This window comes from Pollachius pollachius, assembly GCF_949987615.1.
Source record: "Pollachius pollachius genome assembly, chromosome: 2".
Classification (NCBI taxonomy): domain Eukaryota; kingdom Metazoa; phylum Chordata; class Actinopteri; order Gadiformes; family Gadidae; genus Pollachius; species Pollachius pollachius.
Window position 1 is genome coordinate 23,641,162 of NC_136935.1, and position 26,535 is coordinate 23,667,696.

The 26,535-nt window shown below is 41.1% G+C and overlaps 1 protein-coding gene across 1 annotated transcript in view; it reads right to left on the reverse strand.

The window, feature by feature from the left end:
• Nucleotides 1–260: 260 nt before the first annotated feature.
• Nucleotides 261–26,535, reverse strand: part of pdxkb (pyridoxal (pyridoxine, vitamin B6) kinase b) — a 49,303-nt gene continuing 23,028 nt past the window's right edge. The window contains exons 4-11 of the mRNA XM_079729888.1: nt 25,793–25,876; nt 25,099–25,133; nt 24,735–24,820; nt 23,822–23,867; nt 4,320–4,431; nt 3,883–4,019; nt 1,903–1,969; nt 261–701 (exon numbers count right to left, since the gene is read on the reverse strand). Of these exons, the coding sequence (XP_079586014.1) occupies nt 586–701; nt 1,903–1,969; nt 3,883–4,019; nt 4,320–4,431; nt 23,822–23,867; nt 24,735–24,820; nt 25,099–25,133; nt 25,793–25,876 (683 nt within the window). The 3' untranslated portion in view covers nt 261–585. The remainder of the gene's footprint in view (nt 702–1,902; nt 1,970–3,882; nt 4,020–4,319; nt 4,432–23,821; nt 23,868–24,734; nt 24,821–25,098; nt 25,134–25,792; nt 25,877–26,535) is intronic.

A 26,535-nucleotide genomic window follows, 5' to 3' on the forward strand; every position in this document is an offset into this window, starting at 1 on the left:
TTCTTTTGTTTTGTTGAGGATGAGGAGTGTGGAAATTGGTCATCATTTCTTCTTCAGGGGTTTAAAAGGGGTGTGGGGGTATTGGTCAACACAAAGGATAAACACCATTATGACCGTTTTAGTCTTCAGTTAGCGACTGAATTAGCGCCTCCGTTCCTGAACCTTGGTCCTGGCCTCTGGTCTTATCACCAATGTCTTGGAATGTGTAAAAAGACTGCAAAAGACTTTGCAGTCAACTTGTTGCAATTTTCACACAAGAATGGTGGCACAGCTACGATGGGTTTACTTCACTACAACCTCTTCAGCTAACATTCAATCTACGGCAATGCTTAAGGATAAAGTGTCACATATAAGGGTGCTCGGATGGGAGCTGGTGTGTGTGTGTGTGTGTGTGTGTGGGGGGGGGGGCTATCTAAGGAAATAGGGGGGTTTAGGGTACCACAGAAGGAAAGGTTTTGTAAGGGTGACAACGGACTGAAGGTGTGTACTACTGGGGGTACAGAGAGCGATCACTGATGAGGAACATCAGGTGTTCTCTTCAGGGCTATAAGGTGGAGCATGAGTCTGAGGGGCGAGGTGTCGATGTTAGGATATGACGGTGGCCCTCATGACGATAGCTGGGTCCTCTATGTCAGCCTTGCTCTGGACCATCCGCAGCTCCAGCTGGGGCGGGCTGGGCCGCCTCCCAGGGCCGGCCAGCTCTGGACGGGAACAAAGACATCATGTGACTCCCTGCTGCTGTTCTTAGTACAGCTCAATGCAATGGATCATAATATCACTATATTATATTTAAACTAGCCACAAAAAGTAAGGAAATTTGTGTTTGGTAAATTTTTTCGCTGTTGTAACAATGCTTCTTGGCAATACATCTTATGCCTGAAGCCTCCCGTTTTAAATGCTACCACATATGTAAGGAACATGCAATTGTAGGATGAGCAGCAGAGCTAAGTATGTAGGTGGCTAGAAGAAAAGAACTGAGTATGTAGAAAAATCTGACAAATCTTCTCTGCCAATGCCAAACAGCGTACTCTGCCATTGACTCTTGTTTGGTGTTTGGTGGATTGGATGATTGAAGTTTGAAGAAACAAGACATATTGGCAATAACAATTTATTAATTTAAGAAACAAGAGCCTCAGTAGCATGTGGCGTCTGCAAATCCTTTATATGTTAAAAAACGCTTTTCATGCTGTCTCTTGTGCTTCGTACAAATCTCCACACTATCAAACTATATCGTAGGAAACAGTAGTATATCATTTGTCCGAAGTCAACTAAAACTACACTAGACTAAACTAGAAAAGTACCTGGATGGAGTACTATTTCTGGAACCCGTAGTGTGTAAGCCATGGACACTGGTCACTTAGATGAAGCTAAATTCACAGTTCTGTGTCTAGCAAGTCTGCAAAGTATCTGTGCAGAGCTGCCTGCATTTATACTTCAACATCATATAAACATATACACAAGGGCTATACTCAAAAATCTTAGATATACCCATAGAATCTTAGACGAGGACATACATATATTTACACAAGGTCCTCTCAGGTCCTCTGACAAGGACCAGCTGGCAATTCCCCGAACGAGACTCAAGGGGACCTATGGGTATAGGGCCTTTTCCGTGTCCGCCCCCACTCTGTGGAATCAGCTCCCCCCCCACATCCGCTGTGCCCCTTCCCTGGAGACTTTCAAAAAGTACACGAAAGCAGACCTTTTCTCTGAGGTCTATGGCCTCTAACTCACGACCCCACCCAGCGCCCGGCGCATTTTGCACTATCACTCACTTGCCTACACATACACCTTCACCTCCCACTCTTGTGAAGCAACCTTGAGTATCCTGAAAGGCGCTATATAAAATCAATTTTTATTATTGTTATTATTATTATTATTACAAACCACCCTGGGTCTCACCGTGCGCGTAAGATATGGTCCTCTGGATGACATGGTGCATGACTGAGAAGGTCTTCTCACAGGCTGTCTGCAGAACACAGAGCACCAGAGAACCATTATAAACAACACAGAGAACCATTATAAACAACAACACAGAGAACCAGAGAACCATTATAAACAATCACACAGAGTACCATTCTAAACAACAACACAGAGAACCAATATAAACAACACAAAGCACCATTCTGAACAACAACACAGTAAACCATTCTAAACAACAAAACAGGGCCTCGTTTCCCGATAACGATGGATCTTCGCTCATACGATCATTCTCACGATGGATCTTGCGAACCATCGTGAATTTCTTTGGAGCGCTTCCCGAAACTCCTCTTAACATGAACGCGCGTTCACTGCACTCACGACGTTCATAGGATTGTAACTGTCCACTGACAGTGCTGAAACGGGCTATGTAGGAGGGAGAGACGAAGGAATGTCGCAGGAAAATGGGGTTAAAAGGGTTAAAATATCTCCCCATCAAGGCCAACAGCAGAGTAACCTACGAAAAGAATAGACTGCAATAATATGAATGCTAAAGATATTAAAACACAATTGATTAGGCCTAGGCCGACATATGCTATATCAGTCCTAATCCTGAGCGCACTGTGCATACATGTTTTCACGGCATTTCCCCCCCTGAAATAATTCCATAAATTCCAAAAATCCAAAATAGCTTGTGTGATAACTATATTTATCTTAATGTGCTGATTTCTGAAACATACTTTGCACAGCAAAGAGAGCCGACTTTATCTGATTCCATATAAGGTTTCATTGATTGCGGCGCAATCTCTAGTCTAGAATATTTGTAGACATTAAAAATGCAACGTTCCATTCATTCATTATCATTCAAACGCAGAGGCTAGGCATTGACACACAGCTATTGCTGACCCGATTAGGAGAGCTTGGTCTAGATCCTGCCCATATTGTTGGGCAGGATGAAGTAGGCTATAGGTCTTTTTACACTGCCAAGCCGGTTTCGGTCGCAGCTTGGCACGGCCGGCGACTTCAACTTCTTATCTCAAGTTTCCTGTGTAAAACCGAGGGGGTCAAATCCCCCGTTAGTCACGGCGCGGGCTTTCTTGGTTCACTGGAGAAGGCGGGGCTGCGCACGGAGTCTAGACCTCTTTAGAATAATTTGTATTATTGCATACTCCCGAAAAAACGCCTGCAGAAATTATCCGACACCCGCTGGTCTCAGCATGATTCATGTCTACAGTAGCCTATGTCTTCTGTCATTGATCAATATGAGGACATTTTAACCACGATGGTTGAATTAAAATCAGAGGGAGACAGCAAGTGCAGCTCGAGAGCGACCTCTCACACAAGAGCAATGGAATCATTTGATTTTATTATATGCCTTGTGACGTGGCGTATAAATTATGTTGTTGTTGACTTCTAACATGTCTCTATCTTTGCTGTTTAAATCTAACAGTAGTCTATGAGTAATATATCGGCGGTAACCACGGTTTTTGGTTGTGAAATTGCGCCAGCTGGGTATTCCGTGGTATTGGATGTGTTTTAATAAAACGCATCCAATACACGGAATGTCCGCTGGTGACGCCACTGAGGCTATAGTAGGCTAACGATGCTCTAAGCATCCTACAAGTACCCCTGGAGTATTCGTTAGCTATGAGCGTTTTCACGACGTTCGTTACCAACTATGCTTTCGGGAAACGTTGTGTAAACTGTACGATGCTTGTACGACGCACTTCACGATCCACTTAGGCTAACGATGCTTTCGGGAAACGGGGCCCAGAGCACCATTATAACAAACTAAACAGAGCACCAGAGAATCATTATCAACAACAATTCAGAGAACCATTATAGAAAACAAAGTAGAGAACCATTATAACAACACAGAGAACCAGATTAAACGCACATTTTGTGTGTTTAATGTTTATGACGTGTGTGTGTGTGTGTGGCTGTGTGTGTGTCTTCCCATACCTTCAGGTCATTGGGATAGTGGTGTGTCCATGCTAGCAGCATAGCAGCGAAGAGATCTCCAGTGCCCACAAACACAGCATCCACCTTGGGCACTTCCATCCGCACCCTCTGTGTGGATCTGCTCCCGTCTGGGTGAACTGGTGACATGACATCACACATAAACACACAGTTGAACCTCCCCCTCCAAGGAGTCCTGGAGCACATGCTCCCTCAACAGGAAAGGCCAGAGCTGCCTACACGCAGACACAAAGAAGCATTTAAGACAGACTTACTAGACACCAACATTAACAACATTATTCAGTCCTCAGTTATCCTGAGGGAAACAGTCTAACAAAAGACAAATAGGGAGGCAAACATCCAAACGTACAAAACAAAGCATGAGAAAATGCAAGGTTGACTAGAAACACATTGATGAAGACGAGCAGGAAACTAATTACCAGTGCGTTGGCTTCCAAGAGAAACCAGGAACTGGTCTCCCAGTCTGGAGGGCAGGTCAGACGAGGTGATGACAACTGTGTCTGGACCCATCGCATGGAGCAGATCCATCACCTGGGAGTAGAGTCACATGGTCACTACCGGACAAATCAAACTTCATTGTCTACCTAGTAGGTCACTACCGGACAAACCAGGTTAACAAAGATCCCATGGAAGACCAAGAAAGAGGAGGAGAGACCCTTTACGGAGGAAGCCGGGGCCCCCGTCTGGAGCGAGGCCCAGACTAGCGCCTGGTGGCCGGGTTTGCCACGGAGCCCAGCCGGGCACAGCCCGATGTTGGCTTCTGTCCTTTTGGCCCACCACTCAAAGGAAGACCTGTTACGTTGTTAGTGAGTGAGGGGCAGATGGAGCATGAGATTGGCTGGAGAATCGAAGTGGTATTTCTTTCACTTTACTGCACTGCTGTGACAAAAAGAGAGCTGAGCTGGAAGGCAGAGTTCTCTATATACTGGTCAATCTTCGTGGTCATTAAAGTTGGGCCATCATGACCGAAAGAACGAGATTACGGGTACAAGCGGCCGAAATGGGTTTTCTCAGGAGGGTGGCTGGCGTCTCCCTTAGGGATAGGGTGAGAAGCTCAGCCATCCGTGAGGAACTCGGAGTACAGCCGCAGCTCCTTTGCATAAAAAGGAGTCAGTTAAGCAAGGTGGTTCGGGCATCTGGTAAGGACGCCCACTGGGCGCCTCCCTAGGGAGTTGTTCCAGGCACCCAGGACTACTACTACTACCACTCTCTCATAAGGCTTCAATGAGCACTCTCCATTCCACTCGGTCCCTAGCAGCATGTTGGGCCTCTCCCCATGACAGGTTAATCTGTTTCAGCTCTTGTGTCACAGTTCTGTGCCAGGTGGTTTTTGGCCTCCCAGGTTTTCTTTTGCCTGGTGGTGACCATCTTAAGGCGACCTTTGTGATGTCTGTCCTGCTCCATCCTCAACACATGTCCTAGCCATCTCAGTGCGTAATCTCCTTTGTGATGCTCCAGCTTCCCGTTTTTTTGTACAGGTCATTGTTGGAGATCTTATTAGGCATCTTTGTTTTAAGGCTGTATTGTTTTGATCTCCAGATGGGATGGAGTTGGGAGAAGGCACCCTGAGCCTTTCTTTGATGACTTTTGATGCCCCACTGTCCTTGCTGATTAGACTGCCCAGATAGGTAAAATCTTCCACAAACTCAAGTCGTTCCTCATTAACATGGATGGGTGCTGTGGGGATGGAGTTGACACACATCACTTGTGCTTGGAAGTGTTGATACTGAGCCCAACTTGTCTGGCAAAGTTGTTCAGCCTATCAGTTTTAGCCTGTATGTTGTACTGGTTGGTTGATAGGAGAACAAGATCATCAGCGAAGTCAAGATCTTCCAGCTGGGAGAACAGAGTCCACTGGATGCCTCTGTGTCTGTCTGCTGGGGTGTTGGATGTGATCCAGTCTGTTGCGACCAGGAAGAGGATAGGGGAGATGATGCACCCCTGTCTCACACCGGACTGCACGGAAAACCACTCAGAGAGGTAATTTCCCATGATGACAGTACACTCACAATGTTCATAGTAGTTTTTATGATTGAGATGATCTTTGATGGTATTCCTTAGGAGAGCAGTATCTTCCAGAGTGTGTTTCGGTGGACACTGTCAAAAGCCTTCCTGAAGTCCACGAAGTTGATGATACGCAAAGCAAAGATCGGGTCCATACATCCTCTTCCACCCCAATAGATAGAAGGGTGATTCCACGCAAATTGTTGCAGTTCTTAGTGTTGCCTTTCTTGGGAACTTTGACAATAAAACCTTTGGACCAGTCTTCCGGGATGGTGTCACTGTTCCAAATGTTTTGGAATAGGTCCGTCAGCACTTGTGTTGATGTTGGAATGTCGGCCTTGAGCATCTCAGCATGAATAGCATCTATGCCACAAGCCTTGCCACTCTTCAGGGTTTGGGTGGCAGCTTTAACCTCAGCAGAGTCAGGGGGGTTGGTGTTGATTTCCGGGGTATCCTCAGTTGTTATGATGTTGTTGGCTGGTTGTTGTGGCTCAGAGAGGTTGAGTACTTCCTGGAAGTGTTGAACCCATCTGACTGCTTGTTCACTGTCTGATCTACAGATGTTGCCATTCTTATCCCATAGATGCGTAGTTTGGTTTGTACATTTGCCACAGAGTCGCTTTGTGATTTTGTACACTGTGCCAAGGTTTCCATAGGCTGCAGCTTTCTCGGCTTCACTTGCCAGGTGTTCAACAAAGACCCATTTGCCTCTCTGAGCACTCCTCTTCACCTCTCTGTCCTTGTTTTTATAGGGCATCTTGGTTTTCTCGAGGAGTCATTGGGGCTTGTTGTTCAGCATCTTTGTCTTCAGTTGCTTCCTCTCTTCAACTTTCTGCCAAGTATTAGCTGATATCCATTCTTTGGCTCCTTTCTGGTTGAAGCCCAGGACCTTTTGTGCTGTTTGTGAGTATATGGTCTTGATAGTATTCCATTTGCTGTTTATGGTGGGTTCTTCTTCCATTTCAGAGGAAGCTTGTGGCGTGCTGAAGCGGTTTCTGAGTTCCAACACAAACTCTTTTCTTTGGATACTGGAGCTTTGCAATGTCCAGTTTCTTTTGCCGGTGGCTTTTTGGGATTGACTTCTTCAACTTGAGTTAAATGGTGGCAGCAATTAGGTGGTGGTCGCTATAGGCATCTGCATCCCGGTAAGCTCTAACATCTTGCAGTGACCTGCGCCATTTACCATTAATGATGATGTGGTCGATTTGGTTGATGGTCCTACCATCAGGTCACTGCCATGTGAGCTTATGGATGTTCTTGTGGAGGAAGATGGTACCGCCGATGACCAGGTTGTTGTTCATGCAGAAACCAACAAGGTGTTCACCATTGTTTTTCCTTTCGCCACATCCATGCCTGCCCATTGCCCTCTCGTTGTTGGAATTGTCGGTTCCCACTTTGGAATTTATGTCACCAGTTGGGAAAAGAATGTTGTGTTGGGGTACCTTTGAAACTGCCATTTGCAGTTGTTCATTTAAGTCTTCTTTGACATCCTCCTCAGCCTCAATGGTTGGTGCATAGCACTGTAAGATGGTGAGTTTACAGTACTTTGAGTTGAGGCGTACTCGGATCAGCCTTTCATTTACTGGTTCCCACTCCAGCAAGGTTTTGGCCATCTCCTTGGAGATTAAGATGGCTACACCATGTGTATGGGTGTTCTCGTGGCCTGAATGGAGGATGACAGACCCATCATGCAGGATTTGACGACCAGAGCTGGTCCAGTGACTCTCACTTATCCCCAGGATGTCCAGACGGTACCTTTTCATCTCACTAAGGACTTGTGCTGTCTTGGTAGTCTCAAACATGGTTCGGCCGTTCCATGCTCCAATGCGGATCTTGATTTTAGGCCCTAGTAAGCCCTATTTCGCACTCCTGACTTCCTTCCGGCTTTCATCAGAACTGGTCATATTGCCAGCCAAAGAGTTTGGGTGGCTGGGGTCTACAATGGGCCTGATGTCAATAGAATTTTTCATTTTAGTTTCTGTAACAATAGTTTTTTTTTACAGGGTGGAGTTGTTGGCACCACGCCAAACCCCCAACCTGGAGGAGCAGGTGCTGCCTTTTGTCTCACTCCTCACCCAAGACCAGTCTGGTATGATTGAACCTACCAGGAGCCATAGGCTCCCTCCAGCATAGCTCTCAGGGTCATAGAAGCACGCAAGCCTTTCCACCATGGCAAGGTCACAGCATGCGGAGAGGAGGCACCCAGGACTAGGTGGAGAGATTATATCTCCACAATGGCCTTTGAATGCCTCGGGATCCCACCGTCAGAGCTGGTCAATGTGGCCCGGGAAAGGGAAGTCTGGGGTCTCTTGCTAGAGCTGCTGCCCCCGCGACCTAATGCCAGATAAGCAGTTGAAGATATGACGATGTGATGGTCACTAACGGACAAAATACTTCATTATTTAATTCGATAACTACAGACACAAACCACTTAATTATCTATTTAGTAGGTCACTATCGTTATAAACCAGATCATTATCTACTTCGTAGGGCTCTATCGTTATAGACCTGATCATTATCTACTCAGTAGGTCAATATCTTTACAAATCCCTTCATTATCTACCTAAATAAGACCTAGACAGTGTATGGTCTCGGGCCACACCTGGCCCTTTGGCTGTCCCTGACCGGCTCGCGTGATTTCAATGGGAAATTAGGAATGAAAAGTAAATTATTTTTCATCATGCATTTCTCAATATAAAACATACTTGCGAAAATTTCACGCAAGTACGTTTGTGAATGTTTGTGAGTGTATGCAGATCACTACAATGTGTTATATGGCGATCAGCGCTTATGAGAGATGAGCTATCGGTTAGCCCTAAAAAAGGCTGGCTCTAATTAAAAAATAAATGATTGAGATTGAGGGCAGACTTTTTAACAAAACATGGACTTCTAAGTATTTATTTATCAAAGTCAAAGGTAAAGCCGTGTGTTAAGTTTGCAGAGAAAAGATCAACGTTTTTAAGGACTACAATTTGAATCGCCATTACAAGAATAAACACGCAGAGATATAAATACAGCTACAGAATCTTGACCGACTCAGCGGGAAGGACATCTGAAGCTTTGCTAACTAAGCTGCAAAGGCAACTAGACCTATTAACCAAGCTTTGCACATCCAGGAATACAGCAGCCAGGACCAGCTTTCTCCGATGGGTTTATCAAAGAGCGTTTGGTGGACTCTGCTGCACTTGCTCTGAGAAAAACAGGGCCTTCGAGATCAGCCGCTTTGGTGAACTGTTACCAGAAGAACTGAGGCCATTAATGGAAATCTGTATTTTCAGATGCCAAATAAAGCAGACAATTTTAAACTTTTCTCCGCTCTGGACGAGAGCTGTGATGTCCGCAGCCAAGTTTCTCATTTTTGTACGTGGGATAGCGAAAGACTTTGACATTATGGAGGAGCTGGCAGCAATTTGGTCGATGAAAGACGACGAGGAGCGATTTGTTCAAGGAATGTAAATGCAGGGTTAGAAAAAAAAAAGCTGTGACTGAAATGGGACACACTTGGATGTGTTACAACCGATGGTTGTCCAAACTGACAGGTAAAAATGTCAGACTTTGAAGGCGGATGCAAGATTAAAGTGAGAAATGAACCCAGAACCAGACATTTTTATTTTTGCATTGTATTATACATCAGAATTTGTTGTGTAAGTCATTGATGTTGTAACCAGGGCTGGAGTTGGACCTATTTTCAGCTCTGTGAATTCTTTTCAGTGGTGGAAGAATTTGAATAATTGAACAGTGCAAAACTCTTACTATCCCTTTTTATTGGATATTGGATCAACATTTGCCAAAAGAAAAATCCACCTCAATGATCAGTTTATAAGAAAAAAAATTATCAATCAAAACTATCAATTATAGATTAAATATACAACGTTAACCCATTACATATTTCGGATCATTTAAATGCATCATGTCAGATCTATGTGTGGGTTATCTTATATCAAATAATTTAAATATATCCTTTACAATTCTCTCTACCTGTCCCCTCAGACCTGGCCTCTACATGTCTATTGGGTTCAACAGTAGCATCAGACAGGCTGGAGTGCTGCTCTGAGGTTACAAAATATTTGATTATGTTTTTTTTTTAGCTACTGCATAACTTGCTTGAAGTTTTTGTTTTATGTAGGCCATTTTTCTTCTTTAAAAGATTATCGGCACTTCACAAAATAATCTGAACAGGTAATCAGTATCATCAATGTTGACACTATTCTGAATATCTTGATATAATTTACTATCTATCACGTTTGTTTAGTCTTTTATATTTTACATGTAATATGTTCATGTAAATGAACATATTACATGTAATAATATATGTTATATAATAACAATATTATATAACACATAATAATAACATGTTCATTTAAATAACTGGCAGATTATCTTCTACCTGTCCCCTCAGTAGTCCTTGCCTCTTCAGCGTTCAAATTGCTTAAAAAAAAAACTAGACAAATTAATTGGTTTAAATTTTAATGCTCAGGTTGGCATTGCAAACGTAGCACAAATAGTTTATTATTATAATTATCATTACTATGATTATTTACGTTGCTAATTAATCATTAGATCCACATCTTTCTTTATCGGGTGCCACTTGTGCCTTCTACACAGTTCGGTTATTTTGGCACTTTTGGCAGCATCTTCCTCCAGTGCCCTTCTTTTTTAAAATCTGGCCTTTTTGGCTCCTCCTGGCCTTTTCCTGCCCTCCATAATCAATGACACTGGTCGCTTCTATTCTCTATTTCTCTTCTGTTACCGCTCAAGAAAAGATGAACTATGGACAAAACCAACTCAAATATTTGGGAGGAAAGAACTATCTTAAAATGTATAATCCATATTATATATACTGAGATGCAGGGGCTGAAATGTCAGATGAATGAAGAAAGTCTACTTTAGGAGAAGATAAAATTATATTTTTTTTTTCCCACCCAAAAGACATTTGAAAGTGAACCGGCCCAAAGCGAAACCTCCCGAACGGCCCTCCCGATGGCCAAACCAGGGCTGGTTGTTACTGAAAGTCAACTTCCTCAGGGCAAGAGCATTCAATTACAGACAGTTTGTCTCACTCTTGGAGGAGCATGACACTGAACATAGTGGCATAGGCTACAACCAAACTGTCCAAGGGCTCAGCCTGGGCAAAGTTCTTAAAAGAGTGTAGGACATTAGAGCAGAGATCCAGAGTTTTGTGAGATGAAAGGCAAGGACATCCCAGAGCTCCAGATGGAGACTGGAAGGCAGATATTATATTTATTGTCAATATGAATGCACTAATGAATGAACTACCCATTACCAAACTGCAAGGCAAGGGGCTACTTGCACATGACATGTACAGCCTGGTGAAAGCTTTCATGAGAAAGTTTCTTTCAAGCCAAGGTTAACATTCTCACCCACATGTAGACCCTGAAAAAAGCCAAAGCATCAGCCGATCCCCTCCAGAGGGTCTCCTCCATGTTAGGGGCCAGAGGGACTCGTCCATGTTAAGGGCCAGAGGGACTCCATCATGTTAGGAGCCAGAGGGACTCCTCCATGTAAGGGGCAAGAGGGACTCCTCCATGTTAGGGTCCAGAGGGACTCCAGTGACACTGCATGGTGAGTTTTCAAGCCAATTTCAAGACTTTTGAGAGCGAATACACACACATATATATACATATATACATACACACATATACATACACATATATACGTATGTATACACGCACACACACACACACACATATACACACACATATCTATACACACATAAACACACATACATATATATATACACACATATATATATATACACATACATATACAAACACACATATATATACATTTACACATATATACATATACACACATATATATATATACATATACACACACACAAACGTTATGTGTATAGTATATGTGTAGATAAGCCCTGTTTTCTCCACAGTTACGCCAAAAGCTTGATGTAAGGTTATTACTATATTTTGCGTGGATAACTGGTGTTTTGAAATATCTAATTTGAACTTTCCAGGAAAACTCCTTCCAGATTAGAGTTTGTTGTTTTCCAGGTATTATTTATAATAATACATTTATATTAAATTCATTTTCCCAAGTCGTCAATACCTTTAAATCTCTCTCCATCATCTCTCTCTTCAATTATTATGTTTATATTTCCAATAACCTTCTTAGTATATAATTTATCATATGTGTTTGCAATATATATAATTAAAGGGTGAATGTATTTAAGAGTTTTATCAACAACAGTCTTTATTAGCTATCTTCTTAGTTGCAGATATTTATAGAATTTAGTCTTTTGAAGATTATATTCTTTGGAAAGAATTTCAAAGGTTTCAATCCCTTTGTTAGTCATCATCTGGCTAAATCTTTTCAATCCCTATCTGTCCAGGCTCCTTTTGTACTACTGATATATATATCCGCCTTCACTACTCCATCGGACTCTCTGACACTACCCTGCCATGGTTTACATCGTATCTCTCGGACAGAACAGAGTATGTATCCCTGGGTGAGGCTAAATCGTACACGCACTCTGTCACTTGTGGTGTCCCTCAAGGATCAGTCCTTGGCCCCACTCTCTTCACGCTATACATGCTCCCCATTGGTCATGTCATCAACCGGCATGGAATCTTTCCACTGCTACGCTGATGACACCCAACTCTACATAAAAACAAACCCAACCCCAACTGCAGCCCTATCCACACTTTCCACCTGCCTGGAGGACATAAAGGTGTGGATGGCGGCTAACTTCCTGCAGCTCAATGGCTCAAAAACGGAAGCCATTCTTGTTGGCACTCCACACCAGACCCGGTCATCCACTATCACCAACATCAGCTTCTCCGGCCATGACATCAACCTCTCATCCTTAGTCACTAACCTCGGCGTCAGAATGGACCCTCACCTGACCTTTGAGGCCCACATTCAACATCTTTGCAAAACCTCCTTCTTCCACCTCAGGAACATTGCAAAACTCCGCCCCATACTCACTCTCCCTGATTCCGAAAAACTTGTCCACGCCTTTGTCTCCTCTAGGCTGGACTACTGCAACGCACTCCTCATCAGGATCCCCAGCAAGAACATCCAGCGGCTGCAGTATATCCAAAAATGTGCTGCCAGGATCCTAATGGGGGTGCGGAAGTACCACCACATCACACCCATCCTCAAATCCCTCCACTGACTTCCTGTCCAGTACAGGATCAAATTCAAGATTTCCCTTCTGTCCCACCAGTGCCTCCATGGCACTACCCCCCTATACCGCAAAGAACTCATCCCCCCCCATTCCTCCTCACGCCATCTCCGCTCTGGACAGGCCAACCTCCTGCAGCTTTCGAGGACAAGGCTCAGAATTATGGGCGATGGCGCCTTCTGCTTAGCTGCATGTGGAATGCTCTCCCTGACCAACTAAGGGCCTCACAGACTGTGGATTCATTTAAAAATAGCCCTAAAAAAAACATATTTTTAGAAAAGCCATTGGCTAAACTGCTATTTTAAATGATTTTTTTTTCTCTGTTATTTTTCTTTTTAATCTAGTTAGTCTTTAATGTTTTATTCATCTTTTAATGTGCATTGTAGCACTTTGAGGTCATTGAGTGGATGTAAAGTGCGTTATAAATAAAATGTATTATTATTATAATTACATTATCTTTTTTGGTGGGAGATATATTAGTTAGTCTAGTAAATATAAGTATAGTTTCCTATATGGTTTTCATTCATCCAAGCTAGGATTGCTTTTATTTGGGCAGTTATCCAGATAGTTTGTTTATTTCAATCATCTTAAATTTAATTCTGGCTTTTCTCCCACCCCAAATGAAATAATTTAGCAATTTGTCCCATTCGTTTAGACTTTTTTGATACACACATTGGTACATTTTGGAGAAAAAAATTATATGAATCTAGGCAAGATGTTCATTTTGACAGTTAACATTTTCCTGTTATAGATAGTGGTATTATTTACCATCTAAGTTAATCCTGTTTAAGGTTATTTTCCAGTAGTCCAAATTTATTTTCTAGTAATTAAATGAGGTCTTTGGGGAGGATGACTCTGGATGTTGGTTGACCAATTATCATTGCTTCTGATTTACTTTTATTTAATTTTGTACCCAGATATATATCTATATTGCTCGATTTCATCCATTAACCCAACCAAGTGATTGATTTTGGTTGGTTCAGTATAGGATTACGTCATCTGCATACATTGCAATTTTTTGTTCATCCTCTTCTCACTGTAATCCTTTTAACTAAGAATTATTTATTTTCTTTTCTGCTAATGGCTCCATTGCTAAAATAAAAATCAAGGGGCAAAGAGGATCTCCCTGCCTCCTGTGCCTCTTAAAGGGGAACTATGCAACTTTGGACACTTCTTCGCTTTTTTCTTGGTTTGCGCTCGCATTGAGCTCCCCCTACAGCTTCGGAGGAGATACTTTACAACACTGTCGTAACAACTCATTCCCCATCCACTTCTACGCTGGCCATGTGCATTTGTTTTCAAAGAAGCCGGCGAATGCGTGAAGCCATCTCCGAGGTAGATGTTCATAAAGAGTAGACATGGTTATACATTTTTAAAGGGTGTATGGGTTAAAATAAACCCATCCTTTTTTATAGTTGATGGGGAGATGTTATATACTAGATTAGAATTGTTTTATCTTTGGTTGTTGAACAGAACAATCAGTGTAAGAGTGTTGGCCAACATAATACATACCGATAGCATGAACAATTTGCGCAGCAATCGTACATTTATGTATCTGCTCAAGTACGTCCGTTGTGTACGGAATTACAGGGAAATTGATTCAGAGATTGAGACGGTATGCTGTCGCTAGTCCCCGCAGGTGAGTTGTCATAGGCAGATGCTGTGTCTGGAAGATTAGGGACACATTTACGTGTAAATGCCTGCAAATAAATATTGTAAATAAATATAATTGTATATGGTTTTAAAATGTTTCCATTTTTTAAAATTTAGATTTGTTCAATAAAAAAAATTTTGGTTAGAAAAAAAAAAATTTTGGATATTGAAAGAAATGCAAGTGACAGTTCTTCATGGTTTGTTTTTTGCCTTACGGCTATTGTGTAACAACTTCTTGAGGGTTCTCTGGATTTCCTCGTGACACTTGTACCCGCACAAGTTCGGATGTGGTTGGTGGCTGTACCGGGGCAGGCAGGCCGAGCCGTCTTGGGTCATCAAGCCTCAAGCCTCATAATAATAAATGCTTTGTAGAATTTATTTGTGAAGCCACTCCCTGGGCATTTCTTATTTTTTGTTTTTCTTATAGTTTCCTCTATTTTTATTGGCTTTATCAATTGTGTATTTTTATCTTCTGTTATTCCAGGCAGTGTTATATTTTCTAGGTATTTCTGAATCCTTGTGTCCTTTTAACAAACATTTCTAAATTATTGCGCTTTATTTTGAGTACACTTGCTTTTGTACTTTGTTTTTTTAGTCGGAATGATATAATATTGCGCTTTTGAACCACTATCATTTTTGTTTGGTGAAAATTAATGGTCTTTCAATATTATCTAGTTCAATTTGATCTAGACCTAATTTGCCTCATTTCATTTAAAGTGTGGCTGTTATAATTTTTATGTTCACTTTGAAGTTTGTTTAGGAGACTATTAGATCACTTTTTTTCTTTTTTTCTTCACCTTATGTGAAGAAAGCATTATTATTTCTCCTCTTATTACTGCTTTTGCCCCTTCCAACACTATGATTAGGGAAATATCTCCATTATCATTTATTTCTATGTATTGTTTTATGCTTTTTAATTACATTTTTAAAGTCAGCATCATTCAAAATTGAATTATAAAATCTCCAAACTGTTGATATTTTTCAGTTCCTAGATTTAATCTCATGGATATCAGTTCATGATCTGATACTTCTATTTCTTCAATTTCAATTTATTATGGGCCGTAGAATATGTGTAATCCTTTTTGTTAGGGTTTAACTTTCTCCAGACATCTGAGACCAATCTTGGACTCCGCTCTCTTTAAGATTTGTGCAGCTTTCTCTCCTTTATGTTTTATATTACGTTGACAGTCTAATTTAGAATTCATGACTAGATTCAGATCCCCCCGATAATCATTATTCCTTTTCCTTCAAGAGTTATTAAGTCTATTATTTTAGCTATAAGATCCGATCCTTGTTCTGGAGGTTTTGCAACTTGTATGTTTATAGTAATGTTATTGCTTCATTATCTATGCTTCCATGCTTCATTTTTAATAGCCCATTTTTCCTTTTTATAGGATTACCTTGAGTGAGGTTACTTTTATTGTTCCTGTCATTTCTTCTTATTTTCTTTTAAATAATATATTCTTTTGTTTTTGTCTTTCTTCATATACCAGGCCCAGTCCAAAATCAATATAACAAAACAGATTTTACGCAGACAAAATAATAAAGTGAAATAAAGCAATTTTCCCAACGTTTCCTTCATTATGGCTTACGTCTTTTATATACTTTTCTACTTAGCCTACATGGCCATATTTTTCTTATAAACCATATTTAAATTAAGAAACCTAGCAAATTGATGAGCTGATAGATAGGTAGGAGTTTTCCTTCTTCCTTAATCTAAGCCTACTTTAATGTCCCCCCCCTTTCCTTCTTTCTCCCCTTATTCTTATACCAAGCACCGTTCTTTGACAAAGGAAAGTCAAGTATAAAAGAAGACTATGTCCCCTATGCTCTTTATAGGAAAAACTAAATAACCCAATAATAATAGTCATCATAGTAATTTGTAAATAGTCCCAGTTCTGAAGTTCATTCTTGGTCACAGGGAAAACAAACAAAACAAGAAAAAACATATCTGGCCGAGAATTTGAGCATTAAAAAACAAAAAGACACGCAGAGAAGAAACGCACAAGAAAAAAATAGAACACATTATCTCTTCATCTCATCTCTTCATATCAATATTTGAGTCTCGTTGTCAGGTTTAGGTCATTTTAGTTAGTGTTTAGTGGACCCATATAAAGTTTTTCCGTCCAGTTATATACTGTATTACTCATAATGAAATTCCTACCTCCCTGTATCACTGTTCGTTAAGTTTGTCTGCTCTAAACTCTCCGTGCGCTCCCCTCGCTGCATTGCGCCATCACTGCTGTTCCTCCTTGGGTAGTTGCATCCACCACACATCGCGGCCATGCAGCCTCGCCTTCAAGTCTGCCTTGGGAGATCTCGGAAGCCTTATGTCAATGGCCTTCCCTGAAACGTAGGCGTCCTCATAGATGTCGATTTTTATCTTTTCCAAAAACCTTTATTTTCGCTGGTTAGATGATGTGGGATTTCACCCGTTTTTCATGCAGGTGTTTTCAGATTGGATACAGTCGGTTTCTTTCCTCTTGGACTTTTTTGGTGATATCTTCTTCAAAGTAGATTTGTGTGAGCTGAAATAGGATTGCCTTTTTTCCCCACGCTGATTTGAGCCCTTTTGTCTCGTGTCCCAATCAAGGAAACACACAATGATTAAGCGTGTTCGCGTGTCCCTGGCTCTGTGCGCAGGGCTGCTCGGTTCGTTCGCACGATTTTTTGTTGTACTTGGAGTCCCAATGTCTCTTTTAAAGGTCCCATGGCATGAAAATATCACTTTATGAGGTTTTCTAACATTAATATGAGTTCCCCTAGCCTGCCGCTTGGGGACAGGTTTTAGTCCCCCAGTGGCTGAAACTTGCATTCGGTGTAAAACGAGCACTAGGTATCCTGCTCTCCTTTGAAAAAATGGAAGCTCAGGCGCGCTGATTGGAATGTGGCCCCATATGTTGTCATAAGGGGCTAAGTTACTTCCCCTTTCTCTGCCTTGCCCACCCAGAGAATTTGGCCCGCCAATGAAACATCAGCTATGCCGTGCGAGCGCCACGTGTGTGTGTGTGTGTCTGTATGTGTGTGTGTGTGTGTGTGTGTGTGTGTGTGTGTGTGTGTGTGTGTGTGTGTGATTACAATCACTGTAACGCAAGTATTGTAAACTTCTTTGTTATTTGGATAACCGTTCTGCTGTTTGCGTTACGGCACTTAACACGTCAGACTCTCGTCTCTGGTATTTCCACAACGAGACTCGTTGTGGGGGTTATCTCAGCCATGGTTGAGAAGTAATTGAGGGGAAGGAATTTTGGCTTTTACTCCCTGAAGTACAAGAACCACAACATGGAGAAGAAAGCGATAGTTGCCCGCGATTGTCTCCCGCTTGAGCCACGCTTCCCGCTGCCCGCTGCCGAGGGACCACCGCCCCGGCACTGCCCGCTGCAGGAGGCGGTGGTCCCTCAGCAGCGAGGCTCCGGCGGGAGACAATCCCTTTCTCCTCCATGCCGTGGTTCAGTCTACCTCAGATTGATGTTGACGTGGGAGAACCAGACATCGGAGAATGCAGTCGTTTGAGATTCATAATATCGTCTGGAGGCGCACACAGCTTTTGGCCGTGAAAATATATATTATATGATATAGATATCTATGTATAATATATTATTTAGATATAGAGCTCCAGGGCTCCCTAATATCTATATTAAAGCATTCATAAAGTAGCATGCCATGGGACCTTTAACAAGTTTTTTCAAAAAATGGGGTCATGTCCTCAACATCGGCTCCTTCTTTCAGGTTAAATATCCTTATGTTGTTCTGTCTTGATTTTTTCATTTTGTTGGTTAAAAGAAGTAATTTATTCCCTGCAGCACACTCGCTTTCTCTTGACACTTCTTCTTTCCTCCAAATCCACCATTCTTTCTCCGGTATCTTTTAGTTCTCTTTTCACTTCTTTAATATCTTGACATAGTTCTGCCAGAGATTGTTTTGTTTCTGTTTGGAAGTCGTTAATGTCTGTTCTGAAGTTCTCAATTTTAGTGGAAATGTCATCCGTGAATTTTAGAGGCAATTGCTCCATCTCTTTTGTTTATTTTTTCCTCAGTTTAAAGCATACTTTTTAGCGCTTGACCTTTAAACTCTAATCGGGGTGACGAGGAGCTCAGGCTCACGATGCCATCACCTGCGTGTTTTCCGGAAGACTGTAGCCTTTTTTTTTAACATTCTTTCTATGATCTTTTTGAAAGAAAAAAAAACTAGACATATGGCTGAATAGAGTTAATTTAATGCTGGCCTTTGAAAAATGGCCAAATATGAACATTTTGTCCACAATTGTTTTTGTGAATGTTGATTAAGTAATGAAATAATGTCTACTTTGTTTATTTTTCATTGGCAAATGATGACATTTACTTTTATTAGTCCAGCTTATCAAAACCATACAGTATTGAGTGGAATTTAGTTCAGCCTACTGTTCCGGCCCACCATAACAGTACCTGTTTCTGGGGGCCCCTAGGGAAAATAACTGCCCACCCCTGACCTAGTAGGTCACTATCGTTATAAACCAGATCATTATCTACCTATCTAAGTCACTAACGTTGCAAACCACATAATCTCGATACAAATGTATCTGCATGTGAAAGCAGAATCTGTAGACAAGACAGACGGTTCGTAGTCCGAGTAGTTTTTGCATGCATGCAGTTGCAATGTTTTATTTAGAGAGTAATAATCTCAGAAACGATCGGCTGAGGAAGTTTTAGCTTTTTATTAGCTTTGATATATTTTTAAAGATTTGCTGAAATGTCTCCTGGACCTGAAACACGTACAAAAAATATAAATAACAATGGTCGGCGTACAGAAGAGGACGTCTTACCAAAACCACTACTGCAATATTATCAGAAAACATAATCTCTTGACAGCTTCCTTTTTATCAATAAAGTACAAGATCCTGACCGGAGTTGCTCCGCCTCAGCAGGTTGCAAGGAGAGCCACAGAAACAAAGAAAGCACTAAGTGCAGTCAGACTACCTATGAATATCGCAGACCAAATTCAAGTATGCAACATTTAATTTGAATTTTGCTCCGCAATTGCCTTATGTGTTGTTGTTTTTAATTACGCTCTTTGTTACATGAGGTATTTACATTGCCGCCCAATGGACTACAGATGTAAACTAGAAAATGCATTTCCTGCAGAAAATGTGGTGAGTGCTGTAGTACAAAGTGAAGTGGAAAATATTTTTTAATAAAGCCACATAGATTAAGACATAAAGAAACGTTAAATGGTCTGAATCAAGTGAAGGGACTTGAACAAAAGTTCAAAAGTCTAAATGGAGTAAACAATGTTAACATGCACACCATTTAAGAAAAAGTAAATGGTTAGAAACAAATAAAGTGACAGCTGAATGAAAAGCGCAAAGCATTGCTAAGGTCAAATGTATTGCCCTGCACTGCTGGTGTGTGTGTGTGTGTGTGTGTGTGTGTGTGTGTGTGTGTGTGTGTGTGTGTGTGTGTGTGTGTGTCTTTAAGAGAATAGCGAGCCGGTGTGTGATTAAAAATAGCCCAATAGAGAGGGAAAAACCACCCAATCTGGCAACACTGCCTGAACGTCCTCCAAAAGGAGCCCAATCCAGTGGGGAAAAATGCCCAATCTGGCAACACTGCTGAACGTCCTCACGCTCCTGCGACAACAATCAATGAGACCAACTGAAAACGTAGCCGGTATGAAACTAAAACTGTTATTCTGAATAAAGTTTAAATGATATCCAATTTCCGTTTGGATATTATTAAAGATACAAGTGTGTAGATTTGTTTAATGGTTTGAACGATGGTAAACGGTTGAAAATTGATTTAGTTAATGGGCCTGCCGTCCTCCCATTGACTCCCAAGTTAAAAAAAAGATAATATTTAAAAGTAGAATATCTTAAAAAGTATAAAATATTTAAAAAATCTGAAAAGAAGCGCGCGATTCCAAGCTCCAAGTATAAGTATTAGTAGCTGAAATAGTAGTAGTAGCTGAAGTAGTAGTAGTTGCTGAAGTAGTAATAGTAGCTGAAGTAGTAGGTAGTAGCTGAAGTAATAGTAGTAGCTGAAGTAGTAGTAGCAGCTGAAGTTGTAGGTAGTAGCTGAAGTAGTAGTAGTAGTTGAAGTAGTAGTAGTGGCTGAAGTAGTAGCATAAGATGAAGTAGTAGTAGCTGAAGTAGTAGAAGCTGAAGTAGTAGTAGATGAAGTAGTAGTAGTAGTAGCTGAAGTAGTAGTAGTAGCTGAAGAAGTAGGTAGTAGCTGAAGTAGTAATAGTAGCTGAAGTAGTAGGTAGTTGCTGAAGTAGTAGTAGTAGCTGAAGTAGTAGTAGTAGCTGGAGTAGTGGTAGAAGTAGCTGAAGTAGTAGTAGAAGTAGCTGAAGTAGTAGAAGTAGCTGAAGTTGTAGTAGAAGCTGAAGTAGTAGTAGAAGTAGCTGAAGTAGTAGTAGCTGAAGTAGTAGAAGAAGCTTAAGTAGTAGTAGTAGCTGAAAGAGTAGTAGAAGCTGAAGTAATAGTAGAAGTAGCTGAAGTAGTAGATAGTAGCTGAAGTAGTAGGTAGTAGCTGAAGTAGTAGTAGAAGCTTAAGTAGTAGAAGTAGCTTAGGTAGTAGAAGTAGCTGAAGTGGTAGCTAGTAGCTGAAATAGTAGATAGTAGCTGAAGTAGTAGTAGTAGCTGAAGTAGTTGTAGCTGAAGTAGTAGTAGAAGTAGCTGAAGTAGTAGAAGTAGCTGAAGTTGTAGTAGAAGCTGAAGTAGTAGTAGAAGTAGCTGAAGTAGTAGTAGCTGAAGTAGTAGAAGAAGCTTAAGTAGTAGTAGTAGCTGAAAGAGTAGTAGAAGCTGAAGTAATAGTAGAAGTAGCTGAAGTAGTAGATAGTAGCTGAAGTAGTAGGTAGTAGCTGAAGTAGTAGTAGAAGCTTAAGTAGTAGAAGTAGCTTAGGTAGTAGAAGTAGCTGAAGTGGTAGGTAGTAGCCGAAGTAGTAGTAGTAGCTGAAGTAGCAGTAGTAATTGTAGTAGTTGTATTGGTAGGAGTAGTAGTAATGGTAGTAGTAGTATTGGTAGGACTAGTAGTAGTAGTAGGCAGTAGAAATATTGAATAGCTTTAATCAAGTGAGATATTTGAACGGAATAGTTACGAAGTCCTAAGTAATTTCATTGTCAGAATGGGCAGACGGCTTCAATGGAACCAACTGTAGAATATGACGGTTTGAAACTAAAACTGTGATTCTGAATAAACTATAAATGATATCGAAATTCTGTATGTATAGGATTGAAGATACAAGTGTTAAGATTTGTTAAATGGTGTTAAATGGTTTGAACGAAGGTAAACGGTTGAAAATCAATTTAGTTACGCCTTAAACAGTTGAAGTTCCAGAGGAAATGGGAGGACGGCTGAATAGTTTAAAAAGTTGAAGGAGTTGAAAAACGCTGAATAATAGCAATCATGTCGTTAAAGAGCTTAACGTTTTAATAGTGGAATGGTTTCTGTAGCTGAAAGTATGGCGGAGGAGTTGAAGACCAAAAAACAGCGGAAGAAGAATAAAAATAAGAATAAGAACTAGAAATTGCATTTCCTGCAGAAAACGCGTGTGAATGCTGACGGCTGAATGAAAAGCAAAAAGCGTTGCTGAAAATGAAGAAATGAAAAATTAATTGAACTGAAGAATCTGAAAATAGTAGCTAAAGTAGTAGTAGTAGTAACTGAAGTAGTAGTAGCTGAAGTATAAGTAGTAGCTGAAATAGTAATTGTAGTAGCTGAAGTAGTAGGTAGTAGCTGAAGTAGTAGTAGCAGCTGAAGTAGTAGTAGTAGCTGAAGTAGTAGTAGCTGAAGTAGTTGTAGTAGTAGTAGCTGAAGTAGTAGTAGAAGATGAAGTAGTAGTAGTAGCTGAAGTAGTAGAAGCTGAAGTAGTAGTAGCTGAAGTTGTACCAGTAGTAGTAGTAGTAGCTGAAGTTGCAGAAGTAGCTGAAGTAGTAGGTAGTAGCTGAAGTAGTAGTAGTAGCTGAAGTAGTTGTAGTAGCTGAAGTAGTAGGTAGTAGCTGAAGTAGTAGGTAGTAGCTGAAGTAGTAGTAGTAGCTGAATTAGTAGTAATTGTAGTTGTTGTATTAGTAGGAGTAGTAGTAATGGTAGTAGTAGTATTGGTAGTAGTAGTAGTAGTGGTAGGAGTAGTAGTAGTAGCAGGCAGTAGAAATGTTGAATAGCTTTAATCAAGTGAGAGATTTGAACAGAGTTCAAAATGTTAAAATTGAATTGGAATAAAGCTGTGTGTGTGTGTGTGTGTCTCTTTAAGAGATTGGCGGAGCCATTGCGTGTGTGTGTGTCTCTTTAAGAGAATGGCGGACCTATTGCGTGTGTGTGTGTGTGTGTGTGTGTGTGTGTGTGTGTGTGTGTGTGTGTGCCTGAACGTCCTCACGTTCTGACGTCAACGGAAATCAATGAGAGCAACTGAAAACTATGCCGGTTTGAAACTAAAACTGTGATTCTGAAAAAAGTATAAATGATATTGAAATTCAGTTTTAATAGTATTGAAGATACAAGTGTGTAGATTTGTTAAATGGTTTGCGAAGGTAAACGGTTAAAAATCGATTTAGTTACGTCAGTAACAGTTTAAGTTCCAGAGGAAATGGGAGTGGCATTGACTCCCATGTTAAAAAAAAAGTGGAAAAAGCTGAATAGTTTAAAAAGTTGAAGGAGTTGAAAAACGCTGAATAATAGCCATCATGTCGTTAAAGAGCTGCACATTTAAATAGTTGAAGTAGTTAAATAGTTGATTTGGTTTCTGTAGCTGAAATTATGGCGGAGGATTTGAAGACCAAAAAACGACGGAAGAAGAATAAGAATAATAAAGATTACAATATCTAGAGTGTGAATGCTACAGCATTCACACTAATAGTAAAGATTTCAATATCTAATATATCTAATATATCTAATAATGGATCACTACCATTACAATCCACATCATAGTTTACCAAGTAGATCACTTCTGTTACAGACTATCATTATCTACCTAGTAGGTAACTTCTGTTACAGACACATCATTATCTACCTAGTTGGTCACTAACATTAGAAGTCACCTCCTTAGACACAGAGGTATAAAGGATGGAGGTAGAAGGACAGAAGGAGGAAGGAAGGGACTAGGTTGAAGGGCTGTTAGGATTCTCACCTCCACAGCCTCTTTCTCTGTGCTGATGTTTTTCCCAGTCAATAACCTGAAATAAAAAAACAAAAAACACGAACCCAGCGTTAACAGTGATTCCATCCACAAGCTCTACTCCTTGCCATTCTTCCTCTGGACTCTTCCTCTCTTGTTTTACTGCTCGTATCCTTGTGTTATATTTTATCAAGTTATTTTGTTTCCTATGTTCCTGCCCACATTGTCTAAATGGACCACAGAAAACACGCCTTAACGAGGCTAAATGTATCACAGAAAACAACCGTTAACGAGGCTAAATGGGCCGCAAAAAAACCCATAACAAGGCTAAATGGACCACAGAAAACACCCCTTAACAAGGCTAAATGGAACACAGAAAACACCCCTTAACAAGGCTAAGTGGACCACAGAAAACAACCCTTAATAAGGCTAAATGGACCACAGAAAACAACCGTTAACAAGGCTAAGTGGACCACAGAAAACACCCCTTAACAAGGCTAAATGGAACACAGAAAACACCCCTTAACAAGGCTAAGTGGACCACAGAAAACAACCCTTAATAAGGCTAAATGGACCACAGAAAACAACCGTTAACAAGGCTAAGTGGACCACAGAAAAAAAACCTTAACGAGGCTAAGTGGCCCGCAAAAAAACCCTTAACAAGGCTAAATGGACCACAGAAAACACCCCTTAACAAGGCTAAATGGAACAATGAAAATAATTTAAGTGTAAAAAATTGCGTTAAATACCAGCGTTAACAAAGGATAAACGGCCGCCTTTAAATAACAAACTTTAAGACAGCACCTCGCACACGATTCAGTCACAAGAACATAATTGTAACAATGCAAAGGTGACTGGAGACTAAGGTTTTTATTGACTATCGTATTATCAGTTATTAATTTTATTGATTATCAAAGTTACTCACTCTGCTTCAAACTGATTGGGAGTGATGATGTCAGCAACCGGGACCACCTTGTTCTTATAGACAGGATGGAGGTTTTCAGGCACATACTATAACAAACACACATACACACACACACACACACACACACACACACACACACACACACACACACACACACACACACACACACACACACACACACACACACAAACAAACACACATACACATGAACATACACACACACAGATTTTACTGGAAATTGTATTTGAGTCCCGGACGATGGTAGCAAAGTTCCCTACACAAAGGAACTGAACCAACAACCTCAGTAAAGGATTTGCATTTTGTGTGTGTGTGTATGTGTGTGGTTGTGTTCGTGCCAACATACCATGGAACCATGATCTCCAAGCACAGGGTCACACACTGAAAGGACACACACTGAGTCAGTGAGCTGATATTTGTCTGGTCTAAGCAGGCCTTCCATTGCAGTCGTACCTGGTGCCACGTGGTATCTAGTCTACCAGGTACCACAGGCAATAATACTGGCAATTGACAATCACTGCAAGATAAGACGTCTGCGATTCTGCGATGAATGTCCATCCAGTGTCTCTCTTCAACATTAGGCCAGTGTGTCCATCACTGAGAGACTGCTCCCTGTATCATTCATGTTGGGGATGTTTCACACATCATTATTGTCTGAGATTACAAACGCCTGTTGTTTTTAAAGAACCACAAGGAACCATGTCTTGGTTCAAAAGGTTTGTTAAATTGGTCACCACTGTTAATAAGTAGTGTAGCCAATTAGTAAGGTGAAGCCTACATCTAATTATTAGTGTGATGGACAGGTCAGGGTTTGTGTGTTGTCATTTTACTACCGTTTACTACGTTCCTTTATACATTTTCATCCCAAACAGCGGAGCGAATGCTGATACATGTGTTTATGGAGACTGGTCGGATTAGCATCATCTTGCTCAAGGATGCTCACAAATAGGCTGAACCTTAAGAATATTTATTCCATTTTTTAAAATTAATATAAATAAGCTGTATTCATCAGTCACATGCTGCAGCATCAGAACAATTACCATAAACCAGACTGGGGTTGGCCCGCTTCAGCTCCTGGATGATGTCCACCACCATCTCCAGGAAGGACGTGTCCCTGGAGTACCCTGACCAAAGACAAGAGACAAGAGAGTGCTATCGGGTGAGTCCTACAGATGATACATATGAGGCTAGCTGCTAATGGGACATAACAAACAGTAGGAGCTAGGGGAGGTCATCCAAAGGTCAAATAAAGATCACTACCCCACCAAGCTTCGTTTTTTCAAATGTGCGTTGCTACCTGGTTGCAACTACGGTAGTCGGTATGTGCCAAGAAGCTATGATAACATGTCATCCAATACTACCTCATTGAGTTTGCTTTTGGGGTGACGAGGTATGTAGTCTCCAAGTAAACTTCAAACTGAATCGAATAGTATGCGCTAGGCCTGTAACAAGGTTAGCTCAAGAGGTAGAGCAGTTGCCTTGTAACCGAAAGGTTGCTAGATCGTTCCTGGCTGTCGCCTTGCATGGTTGACTCTGCTGTCGGTGTGTCAATGTCTGTATTAACCGATGTAAGTTGCTTTGGATAAAAGCGTCTGCTAAATGCCCTAATTGTAACGATATGCAAACCGAAATCGCGACACTCAAAGCCACAAACCTGTCTTTACCGTACAACAGGTTTCCGTTATCAGACAAAAATGTCTAAATAATACTCTGCTGACACCGCTCCTCTTACCGATGCCGTAAGTCTGCGACGAGATGCCCTGGCTGTGATGACAGCGCTTCG